General features: G+C 41.6%; 1 protein-coding gene across 1 annotated transcript in view; it reads right to left on the bottom strand.

The window, feature by feature from the left end:
* LOC122810646 (lysine-specific demethylase 2A-like) overlaps positions 1–12,276 on the bottom strand; it is a 1,654,939-nt gene that overhangs the window by 1,232,715 nt on the left and 409,948 nt on the right. The window contains exon 10 of the mRNA XM_044082219.1: positions 158–311. Within this exon, the coding sequence (XP_043938154.1) occupies positions 158–311 (154 nt within the window). The remainder of the gene's footprint in view (positions 1–157; positions 312–12,276) is intronic.

Here is a 12,276-nt window from a genome sequence, read left to right as displayed (position 1 = left end):
CAACAGCCAACCATATAAATAATTTCTCTCACAAATGAACCTGTCAACCTCAACTTCAGCAGTACTAGCCACCAAATGTACCCCATTTCAACTCCTATTTGTAAGCTCTACCAGCTACTGAAATCTATGAAGTTTTAAAATGTCTAGAACCTCTTACCTGATGGTATGACAAAGGTATATCCTTGTTTCAACTCAATTCTCTCGCATTCCACTACTTTATCACCCAAGAAAATGTCACCCTGTTTGCCAGACAGAACCCAGTTCTCATACATTTCGAGGTTTTCAGGAGTCGGTGGGACTAACCAAAACACCTAGAAAATGGGAAAATTAGCAATGTGAAAACTTCCAAGCAGAGTCTTGCTTCTTTATGAAATATTATAATAAATGAACCTCTTCCAAAGTTTCAGGGAGATTTAGAAACTTACATACTCCCAAACAAAAATCTCACACTTTGCAACATTTTAAGCTGCAGCAGTTCTTTTCAAATACATCTAACATACCTCCTGCAAAACTAAAGACTACCAAAAAAGATGCATTCCACAGGCCTTTATAAATTAACTATCTATTTTATTTGGTAAATGGTTATGCTAACTAACCTAAAGACGACATTTTTCTGTTACTAACTGAGCAAAATGCAAAGGCACTACAAAACAAGTGAGACATACGTAAAAGGTAACAGAGAAACAGTGACTACCTTATACTGGTGGCATAGACAAATAAAGCCTTGACTACAGCCCAGGTGAACTGGCCTTCATTAGCCGCTTGGGTACTTGATGACCCAAGATCAGGAAGATGAGCTTTTGCTTCCTGGTGGGGAAAGGCTCTTACTCAGACACATCCACAGTTGATCCCTAATGGAAGATGAGGACATATGGAGAGTCCTATCTACTAGATGAGTACGACTTTGGCCGAGTCACACATGGAGGTGTGGCGGATATACTAGAAAGCCCACGGTACTTGCTTCCCTCTGGATGGTACAAGTACATGTGAAGAATAAATAGTTGTCTACAATCCACTGAGAAAACAGCTTTAAACTGTTAATGCTCTGACAATACCATTACAGCACGTACACTGGAATGTTCATTCACTACCTTGAATGAACATTCCAGCACGTACACTGGAATGTTCATTCAAGGTAGTGTCTAAGAAATAGTCAAGATAATGTGAACAAAAAGAAAAATACTTACCTTATCACCAGATCTTCAAGATAGATCTCTGTTGGTGGCTCTACTGTTGAGTTCTCCCTTCCTCAAAGGCCTTCCAGCAGTTATTTTATTTTCCCTGATCCTGACCCTCCTGTGCACCTCACAACTGCCCGTCTGGAGTACACCTTAGCAACCCACACAGAAGTGGGAAAAATGCCTGAAATGAGTTATCACTTGTTGTTTCTTCACAAACACAGGAAATAAATTTACAAGCAAAAAAAAAAATAGCAGCTGTACAAAATTACAAGACTGCAATACTTGTACAAATTCTCAGCTAAATGAAGGCACCCAAAACAGGAATGGGGGGGGGGGGCACTCAACTACAGAGGGATCCATCTGTCAAGACTGAAGTTATGCAACCTGAGTCACAAAATACCAAATAGCATAACATGAAAATACAAAATCTCCAAAAAAGAACATAATGCTACTGCACAAAAGTGTTTCTTGTTGGAAGCAATCCATCTGCAGTCCAATGTGGGGGACCACTTGCTTCACTTCTGAGGATGCACATCTTTAAAGAATCGACCTCAAAGGTAAAAGACTCCATCATTAGTCTACGACATTTCAGGAAAGTACAGTTGTGCAAGTAAACTTACCAGAACGCAAGACATTCGAATGAACACTGCTGCAGTAGCCTTGGTTGTATGGATTAAGTCCTGCCAAAGAATCAACAATTGGAGCTTCCAAAGCATTCAGGGCACTTCCCACACATCCAGTTAGTTAGTTCAAGCTAAGATGATTAATAGAAGAAGTTATGTTCTTACCATAATGTTCCATCTGTGTTGTTCATCTTAATTCATTCATTACTAATGGATGTCGGTTCCGTCCTCGGAACAGAGTCGGCCATTATAACAAGCTTGCGCCAGCCAAAAAACTCTCGAGTTAAGTCTTTATCCATAGTGCCCCTCTCTAAATTACCACAGATTGAGTTTGCCTATAAAGAAGAAAGAAGGAAAGAAAGCAGAGACTTTGAGTAGCTTCCTTATCATAGGCTAGGACCATATCTGAACCTCCAGGAGTCTTTCGGAGGAGGACAGCGGGTGGGTTATAAGGAATGAATAAAGACAAAGACAATTGAAATGTTATGGTAAGAACATAACTTCTTTATCTGATGTTGTTCACCTTCATTCATTCCTTACTGATGGGACAGAGTCCCTAGCTACTTTGCTTCCTGGGAGGCCCTATGGAAGAATATTCCTGAGTACCATTGAACCAAAGGAAGCTCTCCCACTGGAGAGGATGTCCAATTTGTAACGCGTGATAAAGGTATGAGAGGTAGACCATGTTGCTGCCACACAAATGTCATCCATGGATGTTCTTGCATGGAAAGCAACAGACATTAACTGAGCTTGTGGAATGTGCTTTGACTTTAGATGGTAATGAGGTTTCGTTGCATCAATAAATGAAGCAAACGTAGTCTCTCAACCATTTAGACAAGGTAACTTTGGAAACAGGTCTCCCCAATCTTGGCCCTGAGAATGACACTAATACTGGTCAGATTTTCGTAATGACTTAGTTCTGTCGAGATAAAAATCACAATTGTCTATACACGGAGATAAAAATCGCAATTGTCTATATAACGTCAAGCAAATGTAGTGTACATTCTTCTTTGTTAGAAAAATTAGGAAGGAAAACTGGTAGGTTTATGATTTGATTAATGGTCAAATCTTAAATGACTTTAGGTAAAAAGGAGGGGTTGGTTCGGAGTGATACTCTGTCCTTATGGAACACCATGTAAGGGTATTTTATGCACAGAGCTTGCAACTCAGAAATTTGTTTTGCTGAGGTAATGGCAATCAAGAATAAAGTCTTCCAGGATAAGAATTTCAGATCACAATTGGCAGCAGATTCAAGTGGAGGACGAGTTAAGGATTGTAGAACTAATGTTAAATTCCAGGGATTGGCCGGCGGTTTAAAAGGGGGCCTAATGTGCATAACTCCTTTCAAAAATGTTTTGCAAAGATGGTGTGAAATCAAGGAAGATTCCACGAAACCATCATGAAAACTGGAGATTGCAGCCAAGTGTACTCGAATAGTTGATGCTGCAGCTCCTGAGTGAAGGAGGTTGGATAAGTAATCTAGCACTGTAGAAACTGGGGCAGAGGGGGGGTTTTACTCCATTTTTACAAGACCAAATTATGAATCTTTTCCACTTGCTTAGGTAAAATTTCCTGATGGATGGTTTATGGGAAGCCAGAAGAATGTGGCGGACAAGGAAGGACAGATTATTTTGCTTAGCAATTACTGGAAGTGGAGGAGCCAAGCTGTCCGCTTGAGGCTCGATATGTTGAGATGAATCAACCCCTGTGGGTGCGACAGCAATTCTGGAGTTGGATCCAGAATCCATGGTCAACGTACTAGGTGAAGCCAAATAAAGAGAAACCAAATTTGTTGGTGCCAGTAGGGTGCAATGAGGATTACTCTGCTTTTCAACCGAAGGGCTTTCTTCAAAAATTGTGGGATGAGAAAGGGAGGGTATGCATAAAGAAGTCCCATGGGCCAATCATGCACCAGCTCATCCCTCAGGGACTATCCATGTGGCTGAATTAGGGCAAAGTAGCTGCTGAATTTGTGATTTGCGGGGGACGCAAACAGGTCGGAGCAAGGCTGGCCCCAGTGACTGATTATTTCCACGTCTACGACAGGAGTGAGGGACCACTCGTGAGGCACAAGGATGCATCTCCTCAATTTGTCTGCAATTATGGTGGAATCCCTGGGAATGTGCATTATCAGAAAGTGGTTGGAAGCTATCACCCATTGCCCAATTTTCATGGCCTCTCAACACAATGGGTAGGACTTTGTTCCCCCTTGATTGTTGATTTATCAGACTGACATGTTGCTGGGCTGGATGGCAATCTTTCCTGAAGGGAGAACATTTTGAAATGTTTGCAATGCCAGAAGCACTCCCCTCAATTCTAGGACACTGATATGCAGGTTGGCCTCCAAAAGGTGACCAAATGCCTTGAACTGTTCTTCCCTGAAAATGCCCCCCACCCACCCAATCAAAGAGGCATCCACGGTCACTGTAGCTCTAGGCCAACGAGGGGAGAAAGGGCAACACCACAGGTGCTCTTCTGGCTTCATCCACCAAATTAAATCTTTAGACCGATTTGTTATCCTGATTTGAAAGGACAGAGGGTGAGTCAGAAAGGACCATTGTGTTAGTAAAGGCCACTGTAACAGTCTCATGTGTAGTCTTGCTAGTGGAACTACTGTTATCGAAGCTGCCACAAAGCCTAATAGTTGGAGGACTGCTCGAGCCGGAGCTTTGTCCTAACAGAGTACCACCCAGAGTTGAGATCCAAGTCTTTCCAGCCTGTGGAGTGGGAGGGAGACTAGGGAAGATAGGGTGTCGAAATTGGCTCCTATGAATTCCAGTCTTTGAGAAGGAGCCAAGTTACATTTGACATTGTTTACTGTTATACCCAAGTATTCCAGCAGTTGTAGGGTGTAATGAGTTGCTGAGAGTAGCAGATGTTTGGTCGAGGTGGTGAGGAGCCAATCATCTAAGTATGGAAACACCCGGAATCCTTGCAGTCTCAAGTGACCTGTTACCACTGCCATGCATTTGGTGAATACTCTGGGGGCAGTAGAATGACCAAAGGGCAGCGCTTGGAATTCGTAGCGACTGCCTCCCAGCCAGAAGTAGAGGAATCTTCTGGAGCATTTGCCCATTTTTATGTGGGAATACGCGTCCTGAAGATCTATCGAGCACATCCAATTGCCTTTCTCCAAGGAAACTGACCATTTGGAATTTCGTTTGTTTGACAAACTTGTTTAGGATGGTGAGGTCCAGAATTGGCCTCCAGTCCCCTGTCTTTTTTGGCACTGAAAAGAACCTCAAGTAAAATCCGGATCCTATTTGGTCTGGTGGGACTGCTTGGAAAGCCCTTTTTGAAGCAGCTTTTGGATTTCTTGAGCTGCTACTTCCCTTTGACTGGGTGGAACGTTGGGAATGTGCGTTATCGGAGTTGGGTAAAGGTCGACGGGGATGTGGTAACCTCTGGTAATTATCGTATGCACCCAAAAATCTGTGGTTATTGTTTGCCAGGCAAGGTGGTGCAGAGAGAATCGTCCCCTGTGCACCAATCAATCCACTGATCCACCAAGGGCCAATATTGGGTCAGAGAGATAATCTCGACTTTCAGTACCGAAGTTAAAGGTGGTGCCAAAAGGGGAGTCAGTAATGTTGTTGTGGTCAGAGCCAAGGTTAAAGGTGCAGAGGACTGCACCGTAGCCTGCTGCTGAGATGCCACAGCCAAAGATGGCACCATGGAGGAGTTTTGACGCCCCGGTGCCAAGGGTGTTCGTGTCAATTTAGAAAATTTTGCTTTCGGCTCCCTCATTGAGATCCACTATTATGAGAAGGTAAGGATTTACTCCTGTTTTTATGCTTTTTCTTTGGAGAGGATGAGAACTCTGACTCAGAGATAGCCTCCGTGAATGGAGATTTAAGAAGGCCTTTAAGCATGCGCTTGTTCCTATGCTAGGGAGCGAAACCCTTTACAAATTTCACGAGGGGGTTTCACAGAAAGGTGTGGTACCCACAGACAACAGTCACAGGACAAATGTTTGTCCACATTCGGCATTTTCCTGTCACACTGATCACAGCACTTGAAACCAATTATTCCTTTTTTTTTCAGACATATTAATGACAACAGAATACAATTTCAACGACAAAAGAAAAAAATATCAAATCACAAGGTCCAACACTAGCAAGTTAACTGATGCACACTCTCAACAACAAAGAAAACGAGAAGTACTGGCAATTACCACAAGGTAAGGGAAGGCCTGTACCAGCAATGTTACAAAGACTAGCAAAAACTTGATAAAAGGGAAGATAGAGAGGGGCACTCATGCAAACAAGCAAGGAATATGAGATTAACAGTAGGCTAACTAAATATATGATACAAACAAGAAGTAAGGCTTAAAGACAAAAATTTGAAAATCTTGAAAAAATTTAGCTGACAGCTGGCCTAGCATGTCTTGATTCAATAAGCGGCAAACGAGGTCTGAGGTAACAGAGAGGGGCACTAAAGGTAAAAACTTATTTCAAGAGTTTTTTGGCTGGCAGAGCTTATTATAACGGCTGACTCGGTTCAAAGGACGGAACAGACACCCATCAGTAAGGAATGAATGAAGATTAACAATATCAGATGACAGGTTTGGGAACAAAGCCCTTTAGAGCTTCCATGACAACAATGAGAGAGAGGGGGGGGAGGCTAAAGCCAGAGAGGACAGTGCTAGGAATATAACTTGCTCTGGCGAAAAACATGAAATAAATATAAGGGATGGAGGGAGCTAGCAACTACTGCAGCAGTAATAATTTGAACATTACTGTAAAGGTAAATTTACTTACACAACTGTACTATCGCCTCACAGTAAGAAGCTGTCTGGTTCGATTCTCAGCTAGAGCGTCTTCTGCGTGGAGACATGCGTGAATGGGCATGCCTTCATTGAAGGCTGCGCGTCAGGGCTGGTAACTTGGCACGTAAAAACCAACTACCAATCATTAGCGGACCGGAGTTCCGCTGTGGCGACCCCTAACCGGGAAAAGCCGAAAGACACAACAACCGTATTATGTTCTTCATTTGATCACTGCTTAAACTAACTGGGAGGAGTAAAGACATTAGTCCAGAAGGCCCTGTAGGAACACAGTCCAAGAAACCAAAGAGGTAACCTGTACATCCAGGAAGGCAAAAGACTAGGGGGAAGAGAAGCGAATACTGCAGCCATGAAGGCAAAGACATCTACCGTTATGGTAAGATTTTACACAACTGTACTATGTCTTTACATTCACTGCTGCATTATTCTTAACAGATGGGAGCATGCCAAAACTCAAGAGGAAACTTCAGAGGGGGAAGTGCAGAAGAGCCCACTAAAAAGCCATGAAGAACAGTACTAGCAAAATCAGCCCTAGTTCTACAAATGCCATCCAGCTTGCAGTACTGTGTAAAGGTATGCAGAGAAGTCCAGGGAGGAAACGCGTTTTGTATAGGTAACTGCTCTCATATTCTAGAATAAGGGGTGAAACAGTTCAATTGACCAAACTACTTTTCCTTAGTAATTTAGTTTTTAACACTTACTGAGCAGTGGGTTTAAACAATTCTTTACCTAAAGGGGAATTAAGCAGGAGAATTTCAATATCTAGCTTGGGCTATATCCTTGGTCATACATCACTCTTCATTCCTGACCCTATGGCAGTACTCCAGGAAAAGCCGAAAGAGACAAACTAAATCTTCACATTTTAAGATGCAACATTAGAAAATACCTTAGTAAAGCATTCACTGTTGCACTTAATTTTCATTCACTCCAACATTACATAAATTGCTCTTCCACATTGCTTTAAACCTCATTAAACCCACAGTTAGGACAGCTGTTTAATCTTAGCCTCACCTCAGGATACGTACCCAAGGAGTGGCGCACGGCGACTGTGGTCTCACTTCATAAGGGCGGTGCCTCCACAGACCCTGGAAATTACCGCCCCATTAGCTTGACAAGCCTTATCTGCAAAGCCATGGAGAGGATCATAATGGAACTCCTAAATTTATTTTTATTTATTTTACATTTGGTGACCGGGCTAGTCAAGCTGGACAATTATCCGTTTTCAGTAGAGGCCCGGGGAGAAAAGCTCCAATTACAAGAAGTAAAACAATAATTAACAATAAATCATAATAAGCATCATACAATAAATACAAAGGTGGACATTTGTATGAATTTAGCGAAAACACAAATAAACCAAAAAAGTAGAACCATAATCTTTCAGAAAAAAATAATTGGTTAGCAATATAAATCACAAGGTAAGCAACATTCTACAGTTAGATACTAAACAAAATTCAAGATGTGCTAGAGAAAAAGAGAAATAAAATGTTTAAGACAATCTCAAAGTTAAATCTGTCTACAGTAAAAATTAGTTTTAAAGTGGGAAAGTTGGGAAAAAATAAAGGGGGGAAGTTGGGAGTAGTTAAGGAATAATTTCAGTCAGGATTAGTACAAGGACATAGCCATTGAGTTTTGAGATGTTCTTTGATATGTCTTTTGAAAAGGGATGTAGAGTCTAGGTTTGCTATTTCCTGAGGTAGTTGATTCCAGATTTTCCCGACAGCATTTGAAAATAATGAGTCCCCAGCTTTATTCTTTGATTTGGTTAAGGCTACGAGGAGTTTATTAGCTGATCTTAGTGTGGCTAGGTTTTTATAAGGTGAAATCAGTTTTGTAAGGCTAGGGGTAGCATCTGGGTAAAAAAGGGTCTTATGAATGATAATTAATTGTTGATAGCGTAAGTGGTTGTAGAGTTCTAACCAATCTAGTTGCTTGAGGTTAATACAGTGGTGGGTTCTAAAAGGGGTAGCAGTAATGAATCTAGTAATACTATTGTAGCAGGTAGAAAGTTTGGTGATGTTGTTTTTAGACAAGTTTGTATATATAGCAGAGGCATAGAAAAGGGTGGAGATCAGGTGGCTCTGGGCCACAGTTTTTCTAGCAGATGGGGTAAGAAAGGGTTTAATTCTGTAGAGAGTACCGATTTTTTTGTTAACTGATTTAATGGTATTGTTAATGTGGTCATCAAAATTAAGATTATTGTCAATTGTTACACCTAACAGGCGAGTGGTCATATCTGGGCTAATGCAGGTAGCATTGTTAGAGGAGATAGTGAAGAAAGGTGTTGTTGATTTGTTTGTAGGGGTAAAGAGAAGAAGTTTTGTTTTTTTGGGATTAAGAAGGAGGGAGAGTTCCATAAACCATTTTTCAACATTATGGAAGACTGTTTGGGTGAGGGACTGAAGGGAGGAAACATTATTGGCAGCACAAATAAGTGTTGAGTCATCAGCATATTGAATGCAGATGGCTTGGGGTATATTCAAATGAAGGTCATTGATAAATAAAGAGAAAAGAAGGGGGCCTAGGATTGATCCTTGTGGAACCCCAATGTTTACTGGGAGTAAGGAGGATAGGTTGTTGTCCCATAGCACTGCTTGTTGCCTATGTTGGAGGTAACTCCTGAACCATTGGAGAGTATGTGAGCCAAGTGAATAGAGATTTAGTTTGTCAAGAAGTATATTATGGTTAACCATGTCAAAGGCCTTTGACAGGTCAAGGAATAAAGCTGATGAGAAAAGATTGTTGTTCCTATTTTTATTTATGGCATCAGAGAAGGAAAGGAGGGCAGTTGTAGTACTGTGGAAAGGTCTAAAGCCATGTTGACTATTGGCTAGAAGTTTGTTTTGTAGAAGGTGGTTAAGAATTTGTTTATGTATGCATCTTTCCATGATCTTTGCTAATGGGGAGAGTAAGGCAATAGGGCGATAGTTTGCGAGCTCGATAGAGGAGCCACCTTTATGTAGAGGTATTATATGAGATATTTTCCATATGGTGGGTATTTTTCCTTCAGAGATAGTCCTGTTAATAAGAATGGATATGGGGTAATCAATAGCTTTTGCCGCAATTTGTAGGTATTCTGAAGGGAGTTGGTCAGCCGAAGGGGTACAAGGTTTAAGTTTCGTGAGAAGATTATAAATAAGAGATGTAGGCACTGGTTGAATGTTAAAGACATTAGATGAAGTGTTAGAGGTATTAGGTAGGGAGGTAGTAGAAGAGGGTAATGAATTAGCTAGGGTTTGAATGGCTTCAGTAAAGTACTTGTTAAAGGCATCTGGGATCAGAGTGGAGTTGTTGAGATTAAAGCCTGAAGGGATAGGAGTAGTTGAATGTCCTGGTTTAAGAAGTTTAATACCTGACCAGAATTTTTGAGAGGAATGCTGACTAGTTTGTTGTATGTGAAGATAGTAATCCTTTTTATCTGCAAGAGTATCTTTCTTAGTGGCATTTCTTAATTGCTTAAAGAGTAGGTGATCAGATGAACATTTGGTAGTTCTCCATTTAGCCCATATTTTATTTCTAAGGAGCATTTTTTGTTTAGTTTGTTTAGTAAGCCATGGGGCTGATTTGGTCCTTATCCTAGTAGAGTGAATAGGAGCATGATAGTCAAGGATTTGTAGAAAGTTGGTATTAAAGTAAGCCTGCCTCTTAAACTTGGTTGACTTTTTCAAGACAGTCACCAAGGCCATTGATGAGGGAAAGGCAGTCCATACAGCCTACCTCGACCTGGCAAAGGCCTTCGACACAATACCCCACTCGGGTATCATCGAAAAACTCATCAGCTTGAATGTAAACCCATACATCACAAGATGGGTTGCAAACAGGCTAAGTGACAGAACCCACAGGGTCAGAGTTGCTGGAGCCATGTCAGACTCAAAGCCTGTCACAAGTGGTGTCCCACAGGGCTCAGTCCTGGGTCCACTCTTGTTCGGGATCTACTTTTCTGAAGTACAAGCAAACACAGGAGGGTTATGGCTGACAAAGTTTGCAGATGACTGCAAACTGGGCGCCATAGTCGAAAACACATCTGACACAGATATCCTCCAGAAGGGCCTCACAGAAATGGATAACTAGTGCCAGAGCCATGGCCTGAAGTTAAACGCCAAAAAATGCATAGTCATACCCTTCGGGAAAACAAGGTTACCCCTAGCTACCATATAGGTGGCAATCCACTGAGCACAGAAAAGTAATCAGAGATCTGGGGACCCAGGTTGACAGTAGCCTTCGTTTGACACTCATGTTGCTAAAGTAGTTAGGAAAACCTTCTATATCACCCACCTGATCATGAAGGGATTCACATCTAGATCAAGGGAGGTCATCGTCCCCTGTACTCATCACTCATTAGACCTATGATTGAGTACAATGCCCGTTCGAATGTATCTGACCAGACACCTGCTGCAGCTTGAAAGGCCCCAAAAGTTCCTCACCAAAAGGATAAAGGGTCTCAAAAATATGTCTTATGCTGCCCGACTGAAAGAACTCCAGCTCTATTCAGTCTCATACCGCTTGCTCAGAGGTGACCTGTGCCTGACATATAAGGCCATGTCAAACCCAGATTTGATGAATATGCTTCACCTCAAAAATCTAGATCCCTCAGAACCACAAGGGCGGAGACTTAAACCTTGACATGGTTATAAATAGAACGTGCTGGAGGGACAGATTCATCACCCAGAGACTCCCTATGCTGTGGAACAAAATCCCGGTACATGTGAGGCAGAGCACCTCACTGGCCTTGTTCAAGAGGAATCTTGACCAATGGATGGGAGATTGCAGATATACCCCAGGGATTACTTCAGTGTCACTGCTTGACAGAGGCACAGCAAAATGATAGGCATAGTTTTTATTCAAACTAAAGGGGTGGCGAAAGCCACATAACTATGGGCTAGGCTTATAAATGCCCTTGGGCAGATAGCCTAGTATGAACCTATGAACCTATTATTCCTCCTGTATATTATGTTGCCATGTACAGTTTCCATAAATCCCATTCTATTTCTAAGAAATTTGTTCCTTCCATTTTCAAAAGATACCTCTTTCAATTCTTATCTCCTTCACAATAGCTAGTAATCCCATTGCAGTTAGTTTTGATTTTGATTTCCTTTTCTACTCTATATTTTTTGGCCACCAATACCGTTAAAGCCTTTCTATGTCTAGTTTGTTTCAGATCCTTTATCCCAGCTCAAAAAATAATTTCCACTTTGATCCCCCAACATTTCTGTTAACAGTACTCCATACAGAATTTTTAAAATCCACCAACTCATTACATTCCAAAAAACATCTTTCCAGTCCCTCACCCCCTTTCTCCATCCCATCACCAACATTTAGTATCTTCCTGAAGAAATATCTTCTGATACTTACACAGGGTAAAAAATACAAATGCAAAAACCTTAAACATTATTGATTTTTGTTGCACACTTGGAGGCACTGTTCCTTTGTAACCTGTCTTTCTATCATAGGAGGTTACTAGGCTAAAGGCTCCAGGGCCCTTACAAGCCTAGGAAAGTTCAGCCAGTGTTTCCAATGGTGTCTGGCTCAAGCAGACACTAAAATCAGCAACTATTGCCCCTGTCCAAGAGGGATACAGGTGGAACCCCTAGGGTGAATTTCCAGTAACCCATCCAATCATCCAAGCTACACTTAAAATGTGCCAACAAGGCACTTTGTTTAACATGAATAGGTAGCTTGTTCCAAAGGT

Source organism: Protopterus annectens, chromosome 9.part0, assembly GCF_019279795.1.
Source record: "Protopterus annectens isolate FY-2018-M chromosome 9.part0, PAN1.0, whole genome shotgun sequence".
Lineage (NCBI taxonomy): Eukaryota > Metazoa > Chordata > Ceratodontiformes > Protopteridae > Protopterus > Protopterus annectens.
The sequence above is the reverse complement of the archived record's forward strand: the minus strand, read 5'-3'. Positions and strand labels throughout refer to the sequence as shown.